This window comes from Phyllostomus hastatus, unplaced genomic scaffold, assembly GCF_019186645.2.
Source record: "Phyllostomus hastatus isolate PE091 unplaced genomic scaffold, TTU_PhHast_1.1 phas_scaffold_78, whole genome shotgun sequence".
NCBI lineage: Eukaryota > Metazoa > Chordata > Mammalia > Chiroptera > Phyllostomidae > Phyllostomus > Phyllostomus hastatus.
The window spans coordinates 58,884,694-58,907,177 of NW_025334041.1; the positions used below are offsets into that span (position 1 = coordinate 58,884,694).

General features: G+C 41.1%; 1 protein-coding gene across 1 annotated transcript in view; it reads left to right on the plus strand.

The window, feature by feature from the left end:
• Positions 1-22,484, plus strand: part of NPAS2 (neuronal PAS domain protein 2) — a 110,443-nt gene that overhangs the window by 57,672 nt on the left and 30,287 nt on the right. Inside the window, exons 5-6 of the mRNA XM_045827684.1 lie at positions 9,590-9,710; positions 12,426-12,536. Coding sequence (XP_045683640.1) covers positions 9,590-9,710; positions 12,426-12,536 — 232 coding nt within the window. The remainder of the gene's footprint in view (positions 1-9,589; positions 9,711-12,425; positions 12,537-22,484) is intronic.

Here is a 22,484-nt window from a genome sequence, read left to right on the forward strand (position 1 = left end):
TGTCTGGGTTTTTTCTTGTTATGATTTGTAAGTATTCTCTTTATTTTCTCAACACTAGTCCTGACATACATGAGATGAACAGGTCTTTATTAGTCACATGTATTCACAGCCAGGGGAGGAGGATATAGGACCACCTGGGCTGCACTCCAGAATAGAGTGGCCCAGCAGGAGCTGTGAGAGGAAATCTGTGTAATAACAAGACAGTACAGTGCTGTCTGAGGTGATATTGTTGAGGGGGTGCTCCACCCACAGAGCCCCCCCATCTGCCACTGATGAGAATAATTCTACAAAGACATGATCAGATTGGGGAGCAAAAGTGGCCAATCTCTCAAATGAAAAGGGCCTTGAGCCTGTACCTCAATGGGCTTTTATTGGGTTAAATATTCACAGGAATATAGGTAAAGTTCATCAGTCATTGTTGGGCAGTAATGATCAAACAATAGATAATATTCAAAGAACTCTGAGGGCTTATTCTGAGCCAGGGTCAGTTAGCTAAAGGATCATAAAACTTTGGGAAACAAACTCATTTCATGCTTGGACCCTTATCAAAAAACTGAGAGCATTCTTAGAAAAGCAGTTTTCACAGGATTTTGTGCATTATTCCTTAGGCCTAATTGCCCCAGGGAACCACCTTTTCCAGCACAGGGCTGTACCACACTGGCATTGTTTCAGGCCTGAATCAGGTGGGGGATGCCAGCAACTGAGAGATCAGACTTTTTACAGACAGAATGAGACCTCAGGCCATGTCAAAGCTGACGGGTGAGAGCCCATCACCCCCTTTTTCTATAGCCCCCTCAAGTCCTTCTGAGGGCCCCATGATGACTCTGCCTGTCTTAAGCCATCCCTCCCTTGAGGAATCTTACCCATCATTGGCTAACCAGTCATCCACCCAGAGCCAAGCAGGGTGAAGTAAAAAGGGGCAGAAGTGGCACCCCTGCCAGGAAAATAAACTTTGTCTCCTTGGTGGCTTATGGTCCTAAGGTCTTTTACTTAGCCTTAGCCATGTGGGGGGTCACAGCATCTGAAACCAGGCAGGGCAGTCCCCAACAATATTGGCTTGTTTGAATAATTCTGCAAGCTGGCAGAGGACTAAATCTCCCACTCAGGGATAAGCTGGAACTATGGTTGGTCCCTTTGAAAAGAGGGTTGTTCAGCTGGGGACTTTATCCCCAGGGATGGAGTACAGAAAGGAGGTTCCTTTTAGGCCAGTCAAGGCCCTCCCTATTTGCCAGATGATAAAGAAGCATACAACATTGAACATTAGTTTTAGACCTTACACCACAGATATACCCATCCCAAATATCTTTACTCACTTTGTGACTTTCTGTTGACTTTCTTTTTAGGTTCTTTTAATCAACAGAGATTCTTGGTAGTTGGTATTTTTCATATCTTAATTAATTCATCACTATTCCACAATCAAAGCTATTCTCTATACAGTCTTCTGAAAGGTTTACTGTTTGGCCATCAGTTTTATTCTGAATCTATATGGAAAAAAAGCCTATCAAATACACCTTCATGGTTCCTGAGGGAGACCCAGGCACTGCCTGACTCCCTGAGCCCATTCCTGCCTTTTTCACTAGGAGGCTTCTCCAGGACATCTCCTCATCACCCCCTCTGTTGGCAGCCAACACAAGTCTCCAGCCAGAACTGCTGGAGCCCTTAGGGACATTCCTGAACTAAGTGTTTGCCCAGCCCACCTCCACCTCAGCCAACAAGCTTCCTGTGCTGCCTGCACAGGCTCACTTAATCCTGCTGGGTGCAATGGAACTGATGCTGCTGGGTTACAGGGAGAAAGGAATCTGCTTCCTGTCTCCTAGCACTTTCTTATGGGCCCCAAACTCTCAAGGTGCCTTAACAGAAAACATGAAAGATGTGCGATTTGGAATTTAGGATAGGCATTTAAGTCACAGACATATCAGTAAGTTAGGTTAGAGACCCTTCCTCCTTGAACAGGTAAATGATGTTTCTAACAATGTAATCTGGCTATGAAGATGACCGAAGATGGTGCATTCCCTCCCTTGTCTCCATAATTGAGATTCTTTTAATAAACAGAGCTCAGCTTATTCAAGAAAGAATTCAATTGCAGGTGTAATTTACTCTTCTGTAAGCAGTAGGGTTTAAATTTTCAAATTATCATTATGTGTTGGTTTTCAGCACATGGAAATGGCATAATACTAACATAATAACAAATACACATAAAGAGCTTGCTATGAGCCCTTTACATGTATTGACACAAGCCCCTAGGGACCATACCCCTATAGCCCAACTTCCCTCAGCTCCATTCAGTGTCCTTTCATTCTGTGCAGAACCTGTAGCCTAAGGTCCCCCATAGTCCTCTGACCTTCCTGGGAGCCAAAAACCCTGCTCTCTGCCATACCTATCATCAAGAGACACTAATTGACTGGCCGTTGAAGAAAAGACTGTGGGGTGACTTACTAACTATGTTCAAGTATCTGTATTGTCCTTAAAAAGAAAGACTACTGTTATCTGTATTAGTCATCTTTTTAAAAACTAAATGGAATGGGCTTAACAAAATTAAGAACATCAGTATTTCCAGCCAAGATGGAGGTGTAGGTAAATACATTTTTCCTCCTCACACAACCAAACAAAGAACAACAAATTTAAAAAGAAAAAAATAATGAGAACTGCCATAAAAACAAACTGTACGGAAGTCTGCCGACCAAAGACTTAAAGGAGAAACATTCATCCAGACCTGTAAGAGGAATGGAGATGGGCAGCTGGGACAGAGAGAACAACAAAAAGCACTGCCTGACAGAATGGGCAGTCCCACATTTGCCTGCAGATAAACCAGGAGGAACAACTGAGGAGCAAGACAGGGTTCCAGTGTGGGGAAATAGAGCCTTAAAATCTCTGATTGAAAAAAATCCTGTGGGGTTGAGGCAGCAGGAGATACTCCCAGCCTCACAGGAGAATTCACTGGAGAGACCCACAGGGTCCTAGAATATCACAAAACCACCCACCAGGGAATCAGCACCAGAAGAGCCCAGTTTGTTTGTGGGTAGTTGGGAGTGACTGAAAGCCAGCTGAGAACTGAGCAAGAGGCATTGTTCCCTCTCAGGCCCCTCCCCCACATACAGTGCCACAATGCAGTGACCTGAGTTGCCCGACCCTGGTGAACACCTAAGGCTCTGCCCCTAACTACATGACAGGCACACAGAGACAAAAAAAAATATGGCCCAAGTGAAAGAACAGATCAAAGCTCCAGAAAAAAATACAACTAAGTGAGGAAGAGATAGCCAACCTATCAGATGCAGAGTTCAAAACACTGGTAATCAGGATGCTCACAGATATGGCTGAGTATGGTCTCAAAACACAGGAAAAAGTGAAGTCTATGAAAAGTGAAATGAAGGAAAATATACAGGGAACCAACAGTGAAGGGAAGGAAACCAGGACTCACAGTCAACAGTTTGGAGCAGAAGGAAGAAATGAACATTCAACCAGAACAGAATGAAGAAACAAGAATTTTTTTAAAAAAATGAGGAGAGGCTTAGGAACCCTCTGGGAAACTTTAAACGTTCCAACATCTGAGTCATACGGGTGCCAGAAGGAGAAGAGGAAGTGGAAGACCAAGAAATCAAAATCCTATTTGAAAACATAATGGAGAACTTCCCTAATATGGCAAGGGAAATCAACTTCCAGAAGGTCCAGGAAGCCCAGAGAGTCCCAAAAAAAGGTCGACCCAAGGAAGCACACACCAAGGCACATCATAATTACATTAGCCAAGATTAAAGACAAGCAGAGCATCTTAAAAGCAGCAAGAGTTTTCTCTTGGAGACAGTTACCTACAAGGGAGTTCCCATAAGACTATCAGCTGATTTCTCAAAAGAAACAATGCAGGCAAGCAGGGGCTAGAAAGAAGTATTTGAAGCCATGAAAGGCAAGGACCAACATCCAAGATTATTCTACCCAGCAAAGCTATCATTTAGAATGGAAGGGCAGATAAAGTGCTTCCCAGATAGTCAAGTTAAAGGAGTTCATCACACCAAGCCCTTATTATATGAAATGTGAAAGGGACTTATCAAAGGAAAAGAAGATAGAAAAAATTCAAACAGTAAAATGACAACAAACTCACAACTATCAACAACTGAACCTAAAAGAAGACAAAACAAACTAAGCAAACAACTAGAACGGGAACAGATTCACAGAAATAGAGATCACATGGAGAGTTATCAGTGGGGGGGTGGAAGGAGAATGGGGGAAAAGGTACAGGGAATAAGAAGCATAAATGATAGATACAAAATAGGAGGAGGTTAAGAATAGTATGGGAAATGGAGAAGTCAAATAACTTGTATGTATGACCCATGGACATGAACTAAGTCGGGGCAGTGATGGTGGGAGGGGGGATACAGGGCTGAGGGGAAAAAGGGGAGAAAAAATGGAACAACTGTAATTGCATAATCATTAAAAAATTTTTAAGAAATTTTAAATTTTATTGATGTTCAAGTACAGTTTTTTGCTTATTCTCCCCACCCTTCCCCCTCTAGCCCAACCATCCCCACTGCCCTCCTCTGTTTCCACTTGCCCTTGGTTTTGTCCATGTGTCCTGTATAGTTGTTCCTGCAAAGCCTTCACCTTTTTTCCCCCATTAGCCCCTCCTCTCTCCCCTCTGATCACTGTCAGCCTGTTCTCAATATCAGTGTCTTTGGCTATACTTGCTTGTTTGTTCCTTTTGTTGATTAGGTTTCTCCTAATGGTGAGATCCTATGGTATTTGTCTTTCACTGCCTGGTTTACTTCACTTAGCATAATGCTCCCCAGTTCCATCCATGCTGTCACAAAGGGTAGGACCTCCATCTTTTTTTCTGCTGCATAGAAGTCCATTATGTAAATGTACCATAGTTTTTTGATCCATTCATTTACTGGTGGGCACTTGGTTTGCTTCCATCACTTGGCTATTGGAAATTGTGCTGCTATGAACATTGGGGTGCATAGGTCCTTTTGGATTGGTATTTCAGGGTTCTTAGGATATAATCCTAGCAGTGGAATTGCCAGGTCAAAAGGCAGCTCCATTTTTAGTTTTCTGAGAAAGTTCCATACTGTTTTCCATAGTGGTTGTACCAGTCTGCAATCCCACCAACAGTGCACAAGGTTTCCCTTTTTTCCTCAGCCTCTCCAACACTTGTTGCTTGTTGCTTTGTTTATGATGACCATTCTGACTGGTGTGAAGTGGTATCTCATCGTGGTTTTAATTTGCATCTCTCTGATGGCTAGTGATGCTGAGAATCTTGTCATATGTCTCTGGGCCCTCTGTATGTCCTTCTTGGAGAAGTGTCTGTTCAAGTCCTTTGCCCATTTTATAATTGTGTTGTTTGTATTCCTAGAGAGGAATCGTGTGAGTTCTTTATATATTTTGAAGATTAAACCCTTGTGTGAGATATCATTGGCAAATATTTTTGCCCATACAGTTGGCTCTCTTTTCATTTTAATGCTGTTTTCTTTAGCCATTCAGAAGCTTTTTATTTTGATGAGATCCTATTTGTTTATTCTTTCCTTTATGTTCCTTACTCTAGGGGACATATCAGTGAAAATATTACTGCATGGAATATCTGAGATTTTCCTGCCTATGCTCTCCTGAAGGACTTTAATGGTGTCATGGCTTACATTTAAACCTTTTATCCACCTTGGATTTATTTTGGGTATATAGTAGGTTGCTGATCAAAGTTCAATTTTTTGCATGTAGCTGTCCAGTTCTCCCAACACAATTTATTGAAGAGACTATTTTTAGTCCATTTTATGCTTCTGCCCCCTTTGTCAAATATTAATTGACCATGGAGATTTGGGTTTGTTTGTTTCTGGGCTCTCTGTTCTGTTCCATTGATCTATGTGTCAGTTCTTATGCCAGTACAAGACTGTTTTGGTTACCATGCCATTGTAATGTAGTTTAAAATTAGGTATTTTGATCCCTCCTACTTTGTTGTTCTTTCTCAGAATAGCTGTAGCTATTCAGGGTCATCTATGGTTCCATATAAATTTTTGAAATGTTTGTTCTGTATCTGTGAAATATGTCATTCATAGTTTTAATATGGATTGCACTGAATCTATAAATTGCTTTGTGTTGTATGGACGTTTTGATGATAATTCTTCCTATCCATGAACACAGTATATGCTTCCATTTATTTGTGTCTTCCTTAATTTCTTTCTTCAGTGTTGTGTGGTTTTCTGAGAACAGTATTATACGTCCTTGGTTAGGTTTATTCCTAGGTATTTTATTTTTCTTTTTGCTGTAGCAAATGGAGTTGTTTTTATTTCCTAATTTCTGTTTCTAATATTTCATTGTTGGTGCACAAAAAATGCCTTTGATTTCTAAATGTTGACTTTGTATCCCACCATTTTGCCAGATTCATTTATGAGGTTGAGCCTTTTTTTGGTAGAGTCTGTAGGGTTTTCTATGTGCACTCTCATGTCATCTGCAAACAATGACAGTTTTGCTTCCTCATTTCCAATTTGGTTGCCTTTCATTTCTTTTTCTCATCTGATCACTGTGGCTAGGACTTCCATACTATGTTGAATAGAAGTGGTGAAAGCAGACACCCTTGTCTTGTTCCTGATCTTAGTGGGAAAGCTTTTAAGTTTGCATGTTCATTATGATGTTGGCTGTAGGTTTCTTGTCTATAGCCTTTATTATGTTGAGATACGCTCCCTCTACTCTCACTTTGCTGAGTGTTTTTGTCACAAATGGTTGCTGTACCTTATCAAATGCTTTTTTCTGCATCTATTCATATGATCATGTGATTTTTGTCTTTCTTTTTGGTTATGCGATGTATTATATTTATTGATTTGTGAATATTGTACTATCCTTGCATCCCTGGAATGAATATCACTTGATCATGGTGTATAATCTTTTCAGTGTATTTCTGTATGTGGTTTTCCAGTATTTTGTTGGGGATTTTAGCATCTATGTTCATCAGCGATATTGGCCTGTAGTTTTTTCTCTTTGTTGTGTTGTCATCTGGTTTTAGGATTTGGGTGATGCTGGCCTCAGAAAAAGAGTTTGGCAGTCTTCCATCTTCTTGGATTATTTAGAATAGTCTCTGAAGCAAAAGGGTTAGCTCTTCCTAAAATGTTTTGTAAAATTCTCTTGTGAAACCATCCAGTCCAGGGCTTTTGAATGCTGGGAGCTCTTTGATTATTGCTTCAATTTCACTGGTTATTATTGGTTTGTTCAGGCTGTCTGCTTCTTCTTCATTTGGTTTTAGAAAATTATATTTTCTAGAGATTTGTCCATTTCATCTAGGTTTTCCAATTTCTTGGCATAGTGTTGTTTACAGTAATTCCTTACAATCCTTTCTATTTCTGTGGGATCAGTTGTAATTTCTTCTCTTTTGTTTCTGATTTATTTATTTGGGTCCTTTCTCTTTTTTCCTTGATGATTCAGGTTAAAGGCTCATTGATTTTGTTTCTCTTTTCAAAGAACCAACTGTTGTATGTATTGATCCTTAGGATTGTTCTTTTATCTCTATGTCATTGAATTTGTCTCTGATTTTTATTATATGCTTCCTTATACTCACTCTGGGCTTTATTTGTTGTTGTTCCTCCAGTTCTTATAGATCAGGGATGCCAAACTCATTTTCACTGGGACCATATCAGCCTCACTGTTGCCTTCAAAGTGTAATTTTAGAGCCGTATAAATGTACCTACTCCTTAACTAGGAGAAAAGAGCTCTACATTCAGCCCTTTGAAGACAACCATGAGGCTGATGTGGCCCCTGGTGAAAATGAGTTTGACACCCCTGTTGTAAATGTTCAAGTCAGTTCATTTCACCTCAGGTTCCTCATCTTCTAGTTGAGCAAATTGTAGCTTGGAGGGAGCAGAGCCATTCTTCAAACCCAACCTCTCGGCTTCATTGCCACAATGAGGGTCAGTCCCTCACAGGCCTTCCCCTTTAGATGAAGACATACTGACAATTGAAGAATGACCTAGCAAGTGTAGCAAGGGTACAGAAGCTCAAGAAGTCAGGGTGAGGGCACCATTCTGGATGAGGGGCTGTCATGAGTAGCTTCTCAGGGGACATGGCTTCAAAGCAGTTGCCTGAAGAGTTAGCTGAACAAGAGGAGATGGTGCAGAATATTCCAGCCAGAGGGTAGAGCCTGGAGGAAAGTCCTGACAGAAAAACAAACCTGACAAACTGCAGAAAAGGAAGATGTAGCTGGCAGAAGTGCCAGAGCGAAGCAGGTAGATGGCTGGTGTGGGAGCCCTACAGTGAATTGAGATGGGTTAGACTTCATCCCAGGAACATCTGGAAGCCCATAGGTGGTTTTAAGCAAGTTGGTAACTTGGTCTTGCTAAGGCTCCTTTTGAAAAATGAATTGGACAAGGACAGAGGTTGGAATAGGAAGACCAGTTTAGCCAGTTCTTTCCCCAGACAAAAGATGGTGGTGGTTTGGATTAGCACAGAGGCCATATGTATGAAAAAGTGAGTAGATCTGAGAAAACTGGTGGGAAGAAAATTTCACAGGACTTTAAGACTGTTTGGATGTAAAGATGAGGTTGGGAGAGGAGAAGCAAAGGGTTCCACCTGGGTGTCTGGCATGAGTGAGTAACTGGATGGCAATACCACATATGAGAGACCAGAGAAGACAAGGGGAGAAGTATGGGTGAAAAGGAATGATGATGTTGGGGATCTATGTGAATCTTTAGTCCCCAGGGGGCATCTAAGGGGCAGTTGGAAGGTTAAGCCAAGGCACACAAGAGAGAGGTGCCTAGATACACACATTTATGAATGTACACAGATCGCGTTTTAAGCTGTAAGAAGGGGTAAGTTTACTGAGGGAGTGAGTATAAAAGGAAGTGATATAGACATACCTATCATCTGTCTCCACTAGGAGCTTCCACTTCCACTATCCAATCTGGGAGCCATAGCCATAGCCATGTGTGGCTATTAACATTCCCATTCAAATAATTAAAATTAAATACAATTAAATATTCAGGCTTCAGTCATACAAGCCATATTTCAAGAGCTCAGTAGCCATGTGGCTAGTGGCTTCCATAATGAACTCACAGATTATGGACCATTTCCCTCATCACAGACAGTTCTATTGGTCAGTGCTATCTAGACTCAACATTGTATTTATTTTGTATCTACGATGCTCAGGCACTTAGAAGAAAAAGTGCAATTCTTTCAACTATAGACATTTAAGAAGTAAACAGGCAGCCACCTGCAGGCATAAAGGTCAGAAAAGGAACCCCACTGAGCTCCTCAGAACCCTTCAAATGCATGATTGACCTTGCACTGGGTCTCCACCTTACCCACACTGGCCATGCTCCCCTGACTAGGAGGGAGGATGTGAGCAGATGGGGCTCTTCAAGCATGAAGAGGACTCTGCATGTTTGTCTGCTTCACTCTTACTTCTTGCTGGGTCCATAGGCAATAGCACATGTGCATTTGAGTAAGTAAAACCTTTAGGTTACAATTCAAAATTACAGTGAGAGATTAAAGGTCTTCACCAAAAATCAGATATTGAATTTTGCATTTCTGAAAATAGTTCTGAATTTTCATGAGTGTTTAGTTTTTGCTTTTGCTCTTGTTTTTCATATTTATTGTGTGTATACCTTTGTTCTTTATTTTTCAGTCAGATGTCATGGATCAAAATTTATTAAATTTCCTTCCAGAACAAGAACATTCAGAAGTTTATAAGATGCTCTCTTCCCATGTGCTTGTGACAGATTCCCCCTCCCCAGGATACTTAAAATGTAAGTTTAACTTCACCAGTTTTACCATGTACAAAGATAAAAATTTTAGTGTTCAAAGGTTAGATAAATTAAGAAGGGAGGACTAATTTTAAGAATAATTTTCCTTGTGACTCAGAACATATCCAAGACCCTCAGCAGTATATTTTAAGATTAGAGCTACAACTGGAGTTTGGAATATGTAAGACATTTAATTTTTATACAGAAAATTTGACACTTCTGGCTAAGAAGGAGGCATAGGTAGACACACTTTGCAGCAGCTTGCTGAATGGGCAGTCCCACATTTGCCTGCAGATAAACCAGGAGGAACAACTGAGGAGCAAGACAGGGTTCCAGTGTGGGGAAATAGAGCCTTAAAATCTCTGATTGAAAAAAATCCTGTGGGGGTTGAGGCAGCAGGAGATACTCCCAGCCTCACAGGAGAATTCACTGGAGAGACCCACAGGGTCCTAGAATATCACAAAACCACCCACCAGGGAATCAGCACCAGAAGAGCCCAGTTTGTTTGTGGGTAGTTGGGAGTGACTGAAAGCCAGCTGAGAACTGAGCAAGAGGCATTGTTCCCTCTCAGGCCCCTCCCCCACATACAGTGCCACAATGCAGTGACCTGAGTTGCCCGACCCTGGTGAACACCTAAGGCTCTGCCCCTAACTACATGACAGGCACACAGAGACAAAAAAAATATGGCCCAAGTGAAAGAACAGATCAAAGCTCCAGAAAAAAATACAACTAAGTGAGGAAGAGATAGCCAACCTATCAGATGCAGAGTTCAAAACACTGGTAATCAGGATGCTCACAGATATGGCTGAGTATGGTCTCAAAACACAGGAAAAAGTGAAGTCTATGAAAAGTGAAATGAAGGAAAATATACAGGGAACCAACAGTGAAGGGAAGGAAACCAGGACTCACAGTCAACAGTTTGGAGCAGAAGGAAGAAATGAACATTCAACCAGAACAGAATGAAGAAACAAGAATTTTTTAAAAAATGAGGAGAGGCTTAGGAACCCTCTGGGAAACTTTAAACGTTCCAACATCTGAGTCATACGGGTGCCAGAAGGAGAAGAGGAAGTGGAAGACCAAGAAATCAAAATCCTATTTGAAAACATAATGGAGAACTTCCCTAATATGGCAAGGGAAATCAACTTCCAGAAGGTCCAGGAAGCCCAGAGAGTCCCAAAAAAAGGTCGACCCAAGGAAGCACACACCAAGGCACATCATAATTACATTAGCCAAGATTAAAGACAAGCAGAGCATCTTAAAAGCAGCAAGAGTTTTCTCTTGGAGACAGTTACCTACAAGGGAGTTCCCATAAGACTATCAGCTGATTTCTCAAAAGAAACAATGCAGGCAAGCAGGGGCTAGAAAGAAGTATTTGAAGCCATGAAAGGCAAGGACCAACATCCAAGATTATTCTACCCAGCAAAGCTATCATTTAGAATGGAAGGGCAGATAAAGTGCTTCCCAGATAGTCAAGTTAAAGGAGTTCATCACACCAAGCCCTTATTATATGAAATGTGAAAGGGACTTATCAAAGGAAAAGAAGATAGAAAAAATTCAAACAGTAAAATGACAACAAACTCACAACTATCAACAACTGAACCTAAAAGAAGACAAAACAAACTAAGCAAACAACTAGAACGGGAACAGATTCACAGAAATAGAGATCACATGGAGAGTTATCAGTGGGGAGGTGGAAGGAGAATGGGGGAAAAGGTACAGGGAATAAGAAGCATAAATGATAGATACAAAATAGGAGGAGGTTAAGAATAGTATGGGAAATGGAGAAGTCAAATAACTTGTATGTATGACCCATGGACATGAACTAAGTCGGGGCAGTGATGGTGGGAGGGGGGATACAGGGCTAAGGGGAAAAAGGGGAGAAAAAATGGAACAACTGTAATAGCATAATCAATAAAATATATTAAAATAAAAAAGAAATAATTAAAAAAAGAATTTGAAAGCTAGAGTTTAGGAATAATAAATTGTTTTACATATAGTGCAAGAGATTTCTTTTTTCACATGAGGGTCTTTTAGTAATAAACAGTGCAAAAATCAGCAGTCTGCTTATTTTGGAGGACAATTTAATGCTAGATTTGTATGATACCAAATAACCAGCCTAAAACTGAATAATTAGGTCAGAAATCCAAATTTTCTTCTCCCTAGTCTGTTATTAGATAATTTATACACATTTGCAGTTTGTATGGTGCTTCTAAGTTTTTAAACTGGCACCTGGCTACAAGTCTGGCCTTGGTGTCTGCTGAACCATTTGTCACTTAATGAAGCAGATACACTGATGGAGGTACTGAAGCTGCCTTGTGCTTGTTCAAGCCTTTGTCCATTTTCCATGAAGAATTTATCCTATTGTTCATCTGATTTTACCTCAGAGAAAAGCAAAAAAGATTAAATTAAATGCTGCAGTTCTGTATGAGCTGCATTATTTTAATATACCCCCTGAAAACAAGTGGCACTAATTAATGCTGGCATAACCAACCAGACACCTGTGAGCAAAGACAATTAATTGGGTTCAAGTATGGAATGCAATATATCTGTAAACTATGGGGTGGAACCTATGGTGCAAAGGTTACAATACCATGTCCAAAAGTCAATCACAATTAAAGAAATATTCTCACCATGTGAGTTTCACAAGGATGTGACTTGTTTAGTTTACATTGTATAATGCTCATGTTCTCTTTCTCTCCCTTTTCCTTAATGACACAGCTGACAATGATTTGGAGTTTTATTGCCATCTTCTCAGAGGCGGCTTGAACCCAAAGGAATTTCCAACTTATGAATACATAAAATTTGTAGGAAATTTTCGCTCTTACAATGGTAAGCTTTACTTGTTATGTAATCACACCAGCATCTTTTATCATACAAATATGCACATAGGGACATAAGAATCCATGGAGGAAGGAAGCAAGAGATTCTGTGCTTTACATGTTTGCATTTGGATTTTTCATCCCCAAGATGTGTTTTTTTTGTGCTTGTAAATGTTATTTTCCATTAGAGAGGAACACACTTCCACACCTGTTTATATCAGTGTGCAAAGTCCCACTGAAATGTACATTATTCATTTATTTACTTGCAGGCTGATGGAATAGTTCTACTGTGGGAAATAATTGACAGTTAATATATAAGAGGCTTGGCCGACAAACAGCCAAACAGGGCTTCATTGTGACATGATGATCCATAACCTTGCTTTCTACAATTTTACAATTTTACCACCCTTCCTACACTGCTGTGAGCATATTTTAATAACTCTGGTCCTTAGGCCTGTGCTCATCTACACTGGATGAACTGCCAAGCAGGATAGGTTAAGTGGTAAAGCTGTCCTTTCTGAAATTACCCAAGCAAATAATTGTGTAAGCGCTTGGTGCATCTCCAAACCAGACTTAAACATTCAGTTTTACTTTTGACGCCTGCAAAATGGGAATGCAGACCTGATGCCAGAAACTAAGAGACACATGTCCCACCACACGGCCCTGCTGTGGAACCTAGCACAGGCTGACCTGCCTTTTGTTTGTCTCATACTCTGAAACTCAAAACAAATAACTTTGAAAGATCAAGCATTTCATAAAACAGCAGAGATGGGAAAAACCAGAAGGAAGTGTTGACAGGGAATGGTAGAAAGAAGAAAGGAGGAAAAATATCAAAGGAATACATACAGAAAGATGAACCTCAGAAAGGAGAAGGTAGGTAGGCAGGTGAAAGGCATGAGGGAATTGATGGCAGTGCTCACTTGTGCTCCTTGATTACTGTTGTTTAAGTCTGGGTCCATTGTCAAGTTCAGTTATCACAGTCAGATTAGTCCCAACGTTTCCATGGCACCAAGTCCTAATATTGGGGCAATAAGAAGTTTTTCCTCCAGCTTTGGAGACTCCTTTGTTATATGTTATTTGCATAAAATATACTTACTTTGTTTAAAAGGCTGTAACTAGTGCTAAGCAGCATGATCCTGCCAAAGCAATTTCCAGGCCGTGTTCAGCATTTATGCCTGGATGATAGGCTCCATGGTCAACTTGGATCTCTTCTGCCTGAGTGGTTGGGATCCACCACTCAGTGTTGGAAGGTCTTCTTCCCCAAGTGGGTCCCTAAATCTGAGCAAAACAGATGAAGCCAAGGCCTGACCATGCTAAAGTGACTTATCTAAAGGCTCTCCCAAATCTTCTTAGATGATTGTTCAGTGAACCACACCAGCAAAGTAAATGGTAGCTCGTTTGGCTACCAGATAAAGAGGGTGACCTCATAGAATACCCAACATGATGCCAGCCCAGGTACAGTAGGTAATGGGGTGAGGCAGCTATGAAAATGCATGTTGTTAGTGTTATCAAATGCCTCCAGTTCAGAAGACCTGAGGGTGAGTCTGGGATTGCATAGTTGGAAAAGAACCATGGGGTCATGGACTTGGAGAAATACTGTGCTATCATGATACTAAATGCCATTCCATAGGAATTTCTGTGACACTCCTCTTGCTTATGGTACCCTTTCCAGACAACTTTGTCCTTGAGTTAAAATAAGCAGTGATTTGGAATTTTCTTGAAGCATGAGCTGTGGCCACAAGTAATGCCAGCTGTTGGGAGAGCAGCATATCTCAAGTAGCTTCATGCACAGAAGGGAAAGGATGCTGCTCCCACGTGTCCCCATGACAACTGTGCACACTCTTAATTAAAGGAACCATCCCATGATTGCTGGTGAGCAGCAGTTCTGTCCTTTGTAAATTTCCATTCCCTCAACTCTCTAAGATGCTGTTGAATATCACTTTGAACCTTCCTGTCATTGATCACTTTTCAGAGGGTTTCAAGGAAATAGTCAGGCTTCATTATGAATACCTGGGATTTTTTTTAATTAACTAACAAGGCTTTATTTCTACCTCAAGTTAAGACAATGTTTGTTTGCCTGAAAGAATATGTGGAAATTATGTGTGATTTTATTTTTGGAGACTGTTACTGCTATAAACACACATTATTGGAAGTGGAAAATTTAAAGTCAAGAGTGAAAAGTAACTTTCCAGAGCCTGTTGAACAAACCAAAATTAGCAGGGGTTTTGTTGAGACAAGAATCTCTCAATGTAATTGTGGAAAACATGAAATATAACTTGAATTATAATAGATAAGAAAAAGCATCAGAGAGACAAATGAATTGCTAACATGGAGCCCTATGAAATCACCAAAAATCAACCATTTTTAACCTATAACATATGGTTTAATATAATAGAAAAAATAATAATTCAAATTTGATTTTGTAGGCTCACTTCTCAATAAACATTGAACAATTGGTTTAAAAAAATAGCTCATCAGGGGGATTTCTTTAGTACCAGGCCCTGGGCTCAGTCTTTGCCTTGATCATCTCATTGAATCCTCACAAGAACCTTATGAAATGGTACTATTGGCATTGTCTCTTCTTAACAGTAGAGGAAATTGATGCATAAGAAAGTGAAGTCAGAGGTGCGTAGGTAGGAAGAGGGACCCACATTTATACCAATTCTAACCTTGAACTCATGCTTAGGCCCAGTGTTTTGCTGCCTTCCACAAATCTGTGTTGAAATTAAATATCCAGATGCACAGCACAGACCTGTCCCTTCCCTGGAATTGGTATAAAATGTCTATACCTGTGTACAACAGGTATCCTATACCCACATACCAAGATGTTTTGAGGATATCAAATATAATAAGGCATGCCGACATGGCAATGGTCATCATGAAGGAAGAGATTTATGTGCACAGATCCAGCAGGCACAGTACATCATGCAGGGTCACATAGGGAAGCATCAGCATAGGTTAAATGGAGGAGGAGCAGAAAAAATACAAAGAGCCTCTATTGTGGCTTCTGCTGGAAAGCACAGGCAAGGCAGGGTTAGCAGGTTTAGAATTGTCTCATGTGCCTAATTTCAGGGCTTTGTGCTATAGAAGCTGCCCAGAGTAGTCCAGGTTGTCCAGTTCTAACCCTGGAGTAATCACTTTAGGGCAGGGGGATAGTATGAAAGCCAGAAGGGAGAGGGGGTGGTTAGGATCTGCATTGGTTGGTTTCCATATGAAAAGTACACTGGAAGGTGAGTTGTTTAGTATCCCTAGGAACTGACTGACCCTGAGAGGAGCAGTCCCTCCAGGGTCAGCAAGTCCCCAAATGTTGAAGCACCAAATACAGAACTAAAAATCGTGATCATTACACAAGCCAACCCATGTAACATCCTCAAGTTCCCATGCATGGCACAAGTTTAAAAACAATATGCAAAGTGTGGAAGAAAAATGATCATGAACACTGGTTTTATTTAAATAGAATGCCTGTTCACATATCAAATAACTATGTAGGAAACCCAAATTTGGTCCATTACTATGAAAAATATTTCATTTCTTTTTTTTTAATTTTATTTTAATCATTGTTCAAGTACAGTTTTCTCTCTTTTACTCCATATCCAGCCCACCCACCCAACCCTCCTCTCTTCCCTCCCATTACTACCCTCCCCCTAGTTTTTGTCCATGTGTCCTTTAAATTTGTTCCTGTAAACCCTTCCCATTGTCCCCTGAAATTCCCTTTTCTCTCCCCTGTGGTCAATGTCAGCCTGTCCTCTGCTTCAGTGTCTTTGGTTATATTTTGCTTGTTTCTTTGTTTTGTTGTTTAGGTTCCTGTTAAAGGTGAGATAATATGGTATTTGTCTTTCACTGCCTGGCTTGTTTCGCTTAGCCTAATGCTTTCCAGCTCCATCCAAGCTGTTGCAAAGGGTAGGAGCTCCTTCTTTCTTTCTGCTGCATAGAATTCCATTGTGTAAATGTACGATAGGTTTTTGATCCATTCATTTACTGATGGGCATCCAGGTTGCTTCCAGCACCTAGCTATTGTAAATTGTGCTGCTATGAACATTGGGGTGCATAGGTTCTTTTGTATTGGTGTTTTAGTGTTCTTAGGATAAAGTCCCAGCAGTAAAATATTTCATTTCTATAGAGCTGTTTAGTTTATGTATTATTACCTGGTGTATTCTTACTTGGTGCTTACCAAGATATGAGGCTCTTATTTTTATAAAAAATGGCATGGTGAAGAGAGCAGCCTTCAATCTGTTCATTGCAGCCCTTCCTGGGTCCATGCAGTTTTTCCCTGGCACACAAATAAGCACTCAACACAATACGTTGACCTAGACAGAGACTTGGAAAACTTGGCCCTGACACACAGGTGATGGAGACAGAGCCACAATTCAGACCAAGAACTTTCAGCTCAGGGAAATCATTGTCTTCCTCAGGAGGTGATAACAGAGCCATCCTTGACTGACCCCCAAGCACACTCCAGGAACTTAGTGGTGTCTTCCAGGAGTGCTCCTGCTACTTCTTTGACTTTAAATGTGAAGTAAAGATTAAATTCACATTGGTAAGTGCTGGGTAAACTGAAGCCTGACTTACTTCCTGTGCCTTGTGAATAGTCTACACTGGAAGACCTCCTGAGCACCAATGTGTGGTCAGGAACATTTCACCCTTAGCCTCCATTCACTTCCCATTCTGTACTCCCACCCTCCTCTGGGTGTTCCCTAATATCCTTACCCAGGCCCCTATAGAACAGTACCTGACATTTTCTTCCCAGCCTAGAAGCTCCTCTGATCAACCAATTTGGCCCAAGGCCAAAAGAGGCCCTTGCTGCTGCTAAAATTCACATTTATAGGAATTCTCAGGCTTTAAAACGAAGGGGCCAATATGAAATGTAGAGGTTTCAGGGTAGGGAAGAGAGGGCAAGACCAAGCCAGAGAGGGTGTTTGGTGACAAGTAAATCACATAGATGAAGACCCCATCTGCTTACCTGCTGACCCAGATAACTAAGTGCTCAGGTTTTAGCTGGCTCTGTTTCCAGTGTGAGTAGGCCAACTCTGGAGTCTACGGGCAGGGGGAGGAAACAAGCCCTTTTGCCCTCATTAACATTATTAGACTCTCTAATTGGACATTTCCTCATTCATTAGCCACTTATGCCACCTACCTCTTTACCTCCCCTCATGTCCCCTCACCCTATCCCATCTACTCTTGCTGTGCAGACACAGCAACTGTTGCCCAAATACTTGAGCAAAATGGAATTTTCCCCGAGGTCATGGCCATTTCTTAGGACTTCATCGTTTGCCACAGATGTTTGGCAGGGGGTGGCGGGGAGGAAACGGGGAGATAACAAGACTTCACATCTTTCACCTAGACTTTTAATAAATGTGAAAAATGTGTGTGAGTAAATGGGACAAGAATGTAGCTTTCTTAAAATTGCTTCACTTTAGGACAGTTTCTAAGGCAGCCTATGAGAAAGTATCAGCTGGGATAGAGAAGTGCACATCTCCTCTTCTCATAAAAAAACTCACTGATCCTGGCTGACTGGTGAGGGCCCCTGCCAGAGCAGCCCTGGTGTACCTGTGCTCTGCATGGTGTTTCCAGAATAGGGTTAGAATGAAATTACTTTATTCAGGGCTATGTTTGTCACATAACACATTTTTTAAAGCTTTTAAACAAATATTTTATCTTTTTAAAAACTATTTTATTGTTGTTCAATTACAGTTGTCTGTATTATCTCCCCATCCTCTCCAAACCCACCTCCCTCCCTTGCTTCCACCCTCCCCCTTGGTTTTATCCATGTGTCCTTTGTAGTAGTTCCTGAAAACCCTTCTCCCCACTGTCCCTTCCTTCTTCCTCCCCTCTGGCTATTGTTAGATTGTTCTTAATTTCAATGACTCTGGTTATATTTTGTTTGCTTTTTTCTTTTGTTGATTATGTTCCAGTTAAAGAGGAGATCATATGGTATTTGTCCCTCACTGCCTGGCTTATTTCACCATGGATGGAACTGGAGACCATTTCATCTTTTTACTTCTCCAGTTAAACAGACAGGGAGTCTATCTTTCCCCAGCCCCACACTCCCAAGTCCTGAAGCCCCACCCCCACCACTCTTGCCAGGAAGAAGGCCACCCTCTATTTGAGCTCCCACCTCTCCCCGTTCTTTGGATTTAAATGTGTGTCTGACTGAAATCCAGAGAGCAATGATTCAAAAGTCGCTGGTGTGGTTCCAAATGGGTCACCCTCAACAAACATTCCACTCTGGGCTTTCCAGAAACCACACAGCAGAGCATAAAAGTTTCCCCGCCCTCATTTTACCTGCTGCCTCTAATCACACACCCAGACTGAAGTTCTTGCATAAGGGTGGCCTTTCAGCTCAGTTCACAGCACTTGACTCTATATGTTCCATGGGATTACTGTTTGTTACCTCATTTTCTGACTTTGGAGGTCTTGTTTTGGTGTGATTTTTTCCTAAGCTGAGTTCATTGATGTGTCTTGGTTAGGAAACAAATTGCAGGCTGGCCAGGCCTCACTGGAAGTAGACCCAGAAGTCTAGTGCAGGTTCATCTAGTCTCTGTCACAGGCCCCAAGAATCAGGATCAGAGTGTTCCTGCCACCCTAACAATGAAGCTTATGTCCTTCCCCAGCAGTGCTCATTGCTGCAGAGTAGATTGCAGAGGAATTAATATCAGAAAAAAGAACAAATTTTTACCTAAGACTGTCATCCTGTCTTTGCATCTCCAGTCTGTATTAAAATGGAACAGTAAGGAATGGTCATACATTTATTAACCATCTTCATGCTTGTTTCAGCCTGGTACAGGGGACTTTGGTATAGGTTGTCCAATAATTGTGATAAAAATGGGCACAAGATATCCAACTGTGACTCAGGGCACAGTGGCCTACAGAAAGTTCACTTTCCTGAGCATACAATAATTTGGCTCTGTCCACACCCACCATTTGGTGGGTATTTTGTCAATGCCATTACATCTTCTGGCCCCCAAAATGACTCATTTTCATTAATGAATGCCAGGAGAAAGAAGAAATTTAAGGTATATTTTTCCCATTAGAGTATGATTTTCAATCTAACAATTCGCTACCCTCCAGCTTTCTGGTGTGGCTTCTGCCCAACATTGTTCTTCCCTGTGCCAAATAGAAGTGGCAGAAAGGAAAGAAAACTACACATTAGCCCCACAAGTTAGGTGGAACCCTAGGCCAAACACTGGTCAAGATTATGGTGCTGCTGCTCTCCCAAGAACCCAATAACCTGGTTTTTCAGAACACCTTGGGGAACACACACTGGGAAGAGAAAAAATGTGAGTCTGGGAATCATGCTTAATATGGGGGAGATGATTTCTCATGAATGTGCAGAACATTATTTCCCCCTCAACATTCCAGCAATCTTGGCCAATCTTGCAGACACTTAACACAAATGAGATTCATTCTTCCTTTAGCAAACCTCACATGGTTTCACGTCTCCCCAGACACCTGCCTGCTTTGTTTTCCATTTATTCCAAGAAGTACCGAGAAAGCTATTTGTCATCTTGTGGACTGTTAGTGTATCTTCCTACAGCTGTTGCAAGTCATTTATCATAAGCAGGCCATCTCTTATCAGAATGCTTAATTGTTTAGGCCTGATGACTGAACCCATACTGAGCAGAAAAATATTGGTACATCTTTCTCCATTTCCTTCTACTCCTTGCTGTCAGCAAAGGTTCACTATGACAATCCCTGCTCCTTCCTTTCACTCCCATTCCCCTTTGGGAATAAGTTCTCACTCCATCTGCACTCTCCTTGCCCCTACAGTCATCCATATTTCTTTGTTATGATTTATTTGAAGCTCTCCTTTGTCGTCAGGCAGATTTGGAAGCCAGTGAATGCTGGGCACAAGCAACTCTGATTCTCTGGACAACCTTGGACTATTCTATTTTTGGAATCCTAAGAATGCCAGCCCAAGGAAAATTTCTTCCAGGGTCTCTGAATTTAGAGACTGTGCTAAAAGATTCAGGAATGAAGAGGGGTCCTTGTGATTCCATGGACCCTTTTATTAGGAAGACCAAAAACAGAGCCCCATCCTGCATCTCTCCAAGCATGAGTTTCATGATGAGCACTCCCACACTTTCCATGGACTGATTGAAAAAATGGCTGATTTGCAGCAGATGTTGCCCAGGTGTTCTTTTGACCAGTGTCAATGCTTGAGTAGGGCAGTGAGCTAATCTGAGCACCAGGGGAAAGCTCCCATGGTAAGCCTGCCACCATCAGCCTCAGGCTGGGCTGTGGAGGGAAAAATCACCCTGGGACCTCAAAATCAATGCATTAGTTGTTGACAAGGATCAGAAGGTGTCTTCCCAAACTGGGCTTTGAGCTGTGGCTTAGATGTGAGATGGAGAGTCATCTTGTCTGAGAGTCTTTCCATAAATACTTGTTGACACCTGCTGTTTGCAAGATGCCTGCTCAGAGCTGGAGCGAGAGAATTAGATCCAGTTCCTGCCACAGGGAAGGCTGTCACTTTAGCTTTGGACAACAGTATGATCAATTTTAAGGAAGATGACTTGGTAGAGGGGATGTAGCAAGAAATAATCACTTTTCTCTCTATCATGAGTGCTGTGTGTGTGTGAGAGAGAGAGAAACAGAGACAGAGATAGGGACAGAGGAACGGAGGCTGAGGTCAGAGATCCGATAAAACAGGGCTGGGCCTGCATTGAGTGGTTTATCCTTCTGAAAGTCTCAGGCTGTCAGTTGTAATTAGATATACTTATCTATTGCTTAAACTAAAACAGCTAATTAAATTTTTAATTACTGTTCCTAAACTACCTGGGGATAAGATAGCTAAATATTACTGTGAAGTTCCAGGGAGCAATGTGCCCACGTGGTGACTCTCCAGAAAATGCAAGAAGGCTCATGCTGAGAGTGGAAGTCATTTCAAACACTACTGGCAAAATATTTAAAGTAACTTCTTCCCCATGTTTCTTCCCAAGGTTTTCCCCTTGGCCTGTGTTATAACTTTGATCCTTGACTTACTATCACATTTGATCAACTGCTTCAGGGTTGGGGGGAAAGGTTTGTTTAGAAGATGTATTTACTAGTTCTGAGTTCCTCTCTAAAATATCTAGCTTATCACTGCAGGGTACAAGCAATAACGGGATGTCCTTAGAGATGCATTTTCTTCTTCAGAACTTTTGAAGTTATAAAGGGTCAATAAAACTATATTGGGAGGCAGCCAGGCCAACAGGAAGCTCTATAGAACATCCATTTAATTGCCATGATACACATCCTTGCCACTTGAAGTCCTTAGGGGCTTGTTTGCCTATTTCACACTCCATCTGTCCCTGTCTTCCTCACAGTAAATCACCAAGGAAGTCACTTACTGAAAGGACACATGAATTTAGTAGCAGAAAGGATCCCTCAAACAAGGCACATGGTTCAAGTCAGATGAAAGACTCTCTTAAATTCCTGGAAAATCCTTAGAAATTTGCTTGGAAGGTCTTGATATTCTGAAAGAGTAGGGATCATTTTATTTTGTGTTTTTCTGGCTGGTGATGTCTCTTAGATTCTGGTAGAGAGGATATTTCACATCTGGGAAAATTTTCAATGTTTTTCTTTTTTTCATCATGCAAATGTTCACATCTGGCAACCTTTCCCTTATGTGGAATTTTTTCTTTTCCCTTGATAAGTTCCTTGGTCTACCCTACACATTAATCTGCAATGATGAAAGCCAAGTAATGACAGATGCAAGCTCTCTTGGGACCAGTGTTTTTTATTTTACCCACTTTATAGTCATGTTTGGAAACAGGCATTAGTTATATACATACATTCAGAGAATATGTTTGATAAAATGAATTTATTCATGTCTGTAGATAAAACACCACATTATTTAATCACTTAGAAGCCCATACACATATAAAGTAAGAAATTATTGAAAAGCTAAAGTCCAAAGTCTTATAGACATCGTCTTAGAATGCACTGTTTTCTGATGTTTGTATGTTTTTAAATTGGA